General features: G+C 32.1%; 1 protein-coding gene across 1 annotated transcript; it reads left to right on the forward strand.

Moving 5' to 3' along the window:
- Window positions 1-4,244: 4,244 nt before the first annotated feature.
- LOC110654649 (protein EXORDIUM-like 5) lies at window positions 4,245-5,789 on the forward strand. Its single transcript, XM_021810712.2, has one exon. The coding sequence runs from the start codon at window positions 4,434-4,436 to the stop codon at window positions 5,490-5,492; it is 1,059 nt and encodes a 352-aa protein (XP_021666404.2). The 5' UTR covers window positions 4,245-4,433; the 3' UTR covers window positions 5,493-5,789.
- Window positions 5,790-6,512: the final 723 nt, after the last annotated feature.

Raw genomic sequence — 6,512 nt, forward strand, 5'->3', positions numbered from 1 at the left:
AATGAAAATGTAAAAGACCCAGAAATTATGAATTGTCGTTATTATTTCAATTGTTAGTTATTGTTATTATAAATTATGCACCACTAAGCATTATACTTAGCGCATTGGTTTTCCATTGTGTAAGTATTGGAGACCAGTCCGAGCAGCCGCAGTAGCAGCACCAGTAGTGCCCTGACAGAGCTCTGACTAGATCTGCCACCATCCAGAGTCACCTCAGTCTTTTGTATTTTATTGGTAGGGCCCATGTATGTCTAGATTTTGTTCTTTTGTTCATTGTACATTAAAACATGATGTATTTCATTTGGATTGTAACTAAACTTTGAGATTATAATGAAAACTTGTAATTTATTATCTATGAATTTCTATATGAATGCAATAGATGATACTTTTGAGATCTCATAAATAATTGTGAATGATATGATAAAGGAGAATATGATTTGGAAATGTGTGAAATGAATATAAACATGTTAACAGGTGATTTGTGAAACCCGCCAGATGCTAATAAAACAAAGGAGGCTCTGTCCGGGTCTCCACAGAAATAAGTTATATATAAAAAAAAAATTCTACACATGGATTACATGCTTTTAAAGGATATTAAAAGTTTACAATGGACATGATAAGACAAGATAGGGTGCTTCAGTACTGAATGTGGCACTTCTTGCTCGGCTATACAGTAGACGGGTAAGGGGTGTCACAAGTAATGTAAATAGTAACTACAATGACATCAAACCCAATGAACCAAACCCTAAATGACTTACACCTTAAATCTTGTGGATAGGTAGATGGGATTTGTATTCACATCACAAATAGAACACATAATATCTTAGTAATATAACTTGAAATATGAAATGTAATTTACATAAATAGATTGTTAATTGTATAAATGAGGTGAAGTAGCCATTAGGAATTATGTCTCCTTTGTAAATAGAATAATAATACCTTGCATAATAAATGGCATATGAGAGGGAATAATGTGAATTATAAACACTTATTCTCATCATGAGAGAAAAGAAGAATGTTTGAGTATAATGGTACATGAAAATAATTGATGTGAATTGTAATCAATATGGATGATAAAATGAATGTATAAATTATGTAGAAATATGATTTGGAAAATTTTGCATCCATCATAACTAGAACTAAACTACTATACAATATAAATAGAACTTATAATGAAATAATTAAACATATAAATACTTAAAGGTACTATTATGCCCATGTATTGCCTAGACACATGTGTCAAATTAGATAGATTGGCATGCCAATAGGGGATTGTTTGAGTAGTATTGCGTAAGGCTTTATGCCTGTATTTATGGCTTTATGCCCGCATTTATAGCTTGTATGCCTGACTATTTGTTATCATGGCTTCTTAGCCATATTGATTGCATACGTGATTGACGTTTTGTGTATTCACGTCCCATGGTATGACGGCCCGAGACACTGCGGTGCCATGCGTCAGCTATATTGATTGCATACTTAGTTAACATTTTATCTCCTATGGTATGACGGCCCGAGACACCACAGTGTCCAGTGTCAAGGACCCGTTTATCCAGTTTAATCAGTCTGTAATAGGTTACTTGGGTAACAAAATTTATTAAGAATAATAGAAATTAAATAAATGAGTAAGAAAAACCTGAAATGAGCTAATCTAGAAAAACCTGAAATGAACTATATTAGCTCTAAAATTTTATTTATTATGAAACGATCCAAAACACCTAGAAAGTGTTAAGTAAAGTGATAAGAAGATTAGCAAAATAAATATAACTTAAATAAATATTACAAATGCATCTTTCCATACAATATGAACATAAATTTAATATTTTTAGAAATTTTGTATATTATATATTATAACTGTAAATTTATGAACTAAGCACTACTAAAGAGGAACAAATTATGATAAAAAAATAGTTAATATTAGAGAGTTTATATGAAATTAAATTAATTCTTGAGTATCCAAATTATGCTTCATTTCTCTTTTCATTTGTATAGTATTTCCTTGTTATATTATTGCACCACTAAGCAGAAATGCTTAGCGCGATGGATTGTTTCCTCGTGTAGGTACTGAAGATAAAACCTAGTGGACATTAGACTGGGATTTTGGAGTCCGAATCTGCAAAGTGTCCAAGGTTGTCACCTCCTCAGCAATGCATGTAGATAAGACCCATATATGTCACATTATGTATTTTGCACATTATAATTAGTTACTATGTTGAAGTGTAAATTATGAAAATGTACTTAATATGCATGTGATGTAAAATTTATAATTTGGCTTTTTCATATGCAATTAATTTGTATATCTTGTGAATTATGAATTTATATAATTAGTTTGTAAATCATATAAATTAATAAAATTTGAGAATTTTGATATATGAATTGAGTATGAATGGATACGCATGAATGTTAGTTGCAAGAATTGAATTTGAGATGATGATAATGCGATTATGTATTATTTTATTAAAAATTTATATGAAATTTTTAAACAGATAAATAGCGAGACACGCCAAACGGCAATAAAATAGGGGAAACTCCGTCAGTTTCTCCTTAGAATATAATTTATTTTAAAATATAACGAGTTCAAAATTATTAAAGGGATAAAGTAAGATAAAATAGGATGCTCCGATACCGAATGTAGCACGTCTTGCTCGGCTACACTGTAGACTGAGTAGGGAATATTACATATTTTGTCCATCGAGCCATAATTTATTTGAATTATACAAAATTTTATAGAACTCATTGAAATCAAATATAGTAAAAAATTAAATAGTCAATTTTAATATCTCAACAAATAAATTCACCTAAATATACACAATAAATAAATTTATGGAAAAATGACCAAATAAGTCCCTACACTTTCACCCACCGACCAAATAAGCCCATAATGAACTTTTGGCTCAAAAAAACCCCATAACTTTCAAATTAAGTCCAAACTAATCTTGACTTAATAAAACAATATTTTTTATTATTAAATTATTAATTTCTCTAATTTTCTAATATTAAAATTATTTATTTTTTTAATTAAAATAAAAAACTAAAAAATAAGAAAAAATATCCAAAATTATAAGTACACAATCCAAAAATTCACAAATTGAATCAAAACCTAGAAAAATTGCAACTGCATGAGAACACACCAAGAACAACACACATTTGTTAATTGCAATAAATTCCAGAAAAATTGCAACAACACAATAGCACCAAGATTAAAAAATCAATCGTGAACATCAACTTAGAAAATCAAGTAATCAACCCTTTAGGTTTTATCTCTTTCGTTAAAATTTTGTTTTTTAATCCTAACAGGACCTTCTTTTCCGAATGACTAAGTCCTATTGACAACACATCTCCTCATTCGTAGCAAACATCTCTCATTGAAACAGATGAGGCAGTAGATTCACTACCCTTCAGCTTTCGCCAGCCCTCCTCTCCAAACCCACTTCACAACTTTAGCAACATCCCAATTTTTTTCCCACCAAAAAAATGAAAACTCCCTCCATTACTTTATAGATTCATCATCCATCTAGAAGATTTCAACATTGGTGTTATCATCAATAATAACTCTGATTTAGTGAGCCTAAATAGAGTCAGTGACATTGTAAATTGAACAAATTGATTTTCTATAAAAGAGGATATGTACAATGAAAATTCTTATTCATATTCGAGAGATTTATCTGATGTTGAATAGGTTTTCTAAAACTCAAAAAGTTTGAATATTAAATGAAATTTTTTGGTTTTTCTGAAATTTTGCTAAATTTTTAGATTTGTTTGGATTGATTGGCTAGATTTTTGATAGTCAAAGAAGAAGAAGAAGAGAATGAGGAGAAGGTGAACAAAAAATGAGATTTCAATTCCAAACATATTTTTTTAGGATTTTCTTTTTAATTTTTAAAAATGAATCATTTTTAATATTTAAATTATAAAATTAATATTTAATTATTAAAAATTTGAAAAAATATTATTTTAACTAAAAAAAGCTAATTTGACCTTAAATATAAACTTTTGAATTTATTTGATTAAAAAAATTAAATTAGACTTATTTAACCTTCTTAAAAAAGTTAAAAGACTTATTTAAATTTTTTTTTCCTATAAATTTATCTATTCAAATCCTAAATTATAAAATTAATTATTTGCTATTATATTAGGCAAGTAAGATTTAAACTTGATAAACCAAAGAACAAGACCATAAATTAAAATGGGAAAACTCGCCCAACAAACAAAACATGAGAGAGAGAGAGAGAGAGAGAGAGAGAGGACTCTCAAAAGTGAAGTGTGCCCACAAGTTGCAGCTGTCTCCAGCCCATTTCCCTTCCCATTTGCCCCATTTTCCTCTAACCTCTCCTTCCTTTATATACCCCATCTGTGTTCCTCACTCCCTCATCACTCACCAGTCACCACCACCACCACCACCACCAACGCCGCCGCCCCCGCCACCACTGTTCAGAATGTCAAAGCCCCATTTCTTGCTTTGCTTTCTTGGCTTCTCTATATTCTTTAGCTGCAGCTATGTCTATGCTTCCACTTCTTCAAATCCACTGCAACTACAGACCTTAAACACTAAGCCAGAGCACATCAACCCAAAGCTTCCCCCCAGAACCCTCTCCTCATCCAACAAATTCGAGGGGTCTTCCGACTTGGTCCAGCTCCGCTACCACATGGGCCCAGTCCTCTCTTCCTCCCCCATCAACATTTACCTCATCTGGTATGGTCGTTGGGCTGCTTCCCAAAAGCTCCTCATCAAGGACTTCATCAATTCCATCTCTCCTGCCACTGCTGCTGCTAAGCCCACCGTCTCCGAATGGTGGCGCACTGTTTCTCTTTACACAGATCAAACTGGCGCCAATGTCTCTCGTTCTGTCCTCATCGCTGGCGAATACACCGATAAGGCCTACTCTCATGGGGCCCACTTGACTCGTCTTTCCATCCAGCAAGTGATTGCCACAGCCGTGAAATCTGCTCCTTTCCCGGTGGATCACAAGAATGGGATCTATCTGATCCTCACTGCGCAGGACGTGACCGTACAGGACTTTTGTCGAGCTGTTTGTGGGTTCCATTACTTCACATTCCCATCTATGGTGGGCTACACTTTACCATACGCTTGGGTGGGAAATTCAGGGAAACAGTGCCCCGACGTTTGCGCCTATCCTTTTGCAATCCCGGGATACATGGGAGGAGGTGGGCCTGGGGCGTTGAAAGCGCCGAATGGTGATGTGGGTGTGGACGGAATGATCAGCGTCATAGGGCATGAACTTGCAGAGCTATCTTCGAACCCATTAGTAAACGCTTGGTATGCAGGGGAAGACCCCACAGCACCAACAGAGATTGGAGATTTGTGTGAAGGGTTGTATGGAACAGGTGGGGGTGGAGGATACATAGGGCAGGTGATGAGGGACAAGCAAGGAAGGACTTTTAACATGTATGGTGGGAGAGGAAGGAAGTTTTTGGTGCAGTGGATTTGGAGCCCTGAGTTGAAGGCCTGTGCTGGCCCTAATGCTATGGATTAGAGGTCTTTTCTAGGATCTTGCAAAATATTTATTTCTCTATGCTCTTGAATCTTGAGTTTGATGGAAGCAAATGACATAGCTGGATTTGCAAAAATTTAAAAAAAAAAAAAAAAAATTATGGGGGTGGGGAGATCGGAGATAGGAAGGATAAGATGAGATTTATCATCTTTTTCATTTCTTTATTTCTTTATTTTTTTTTTTTAATTTATAGATAGTTTAGATGTATAAAGAAAGAGGGGTGAACGGTGTTGATATTAGATTTTTCCTTTCGTAGCAATATATTTTATTTATAATTTATATTATTGCATTTCAATGTTTTACATTGATAGGAACCTAGCTGATTTCTGGAATTCAATTCAATGTAATCTTCCCTGAAACCTGAAATTGATAATAAGAATGGTCATTTTAGATTTTCATTTTCTTTAACTTGGGATTATGAAGGAGTGAATAATTTAGCACCACTTAATGCTAGGCAAAATATTTAATTTCACCCAAGTTTCATTTAATTTATTTTTAATTTTTTTAAAATTAATTTAAAAATTCTAATTTAAGCTCTATTTATTTTAAAAATTAAAATTTATGACTTAAATTTTTTGATTTAATAAAAAAATTAATAAATTCAATTTATTAATTTTGGTTAAATTTCTTAATTTATTAAATTTAAATTAAAAAATAAAAAAATCAATTTTATTTTTTTAGATTAAATTGAATTTAAATTAAAAATTTTAAATTAATTTAAAAAAAATTGAGAATAAACTTAACTTTCTTAATAAATACTAGCATGGAATGGGCTTTAAAACATTTAATAGGCTTAGATTTACCCCTTTATTTTATTTTATAAAAATAATCATGTAAGCAATGAAGCATGCATGTGATCCAGTCAAAGACATTAATAAATATCTGTGATATGCTGCTAAAAAAAAAAAAAAAATCTATGTCATATGATTTTTACAGCTAAGAGTAATGGATTAAAGACTATTGCAAGGTAATTAATAAGGTAAAGGATTTCTGTCCCAAATA

Source organism: Hevea brasiliensis, unplaced genomic scaffold (genome assembly GCF_030052815.1).
Source record: "Hevea brasiliensis isolate MT/VB/25A 57/8 unplaced genomic scaffold, ASM3005281v1 Scaf10, whole genome shotgun sequence".
Classification (NCBI taxonomy): Eukaryota; Viridiplantae; Streptophyta; class Magnoliopsida; order Malpighiales; family Euphorbiaceae; genus Hevea; species Hevea brasiliensis.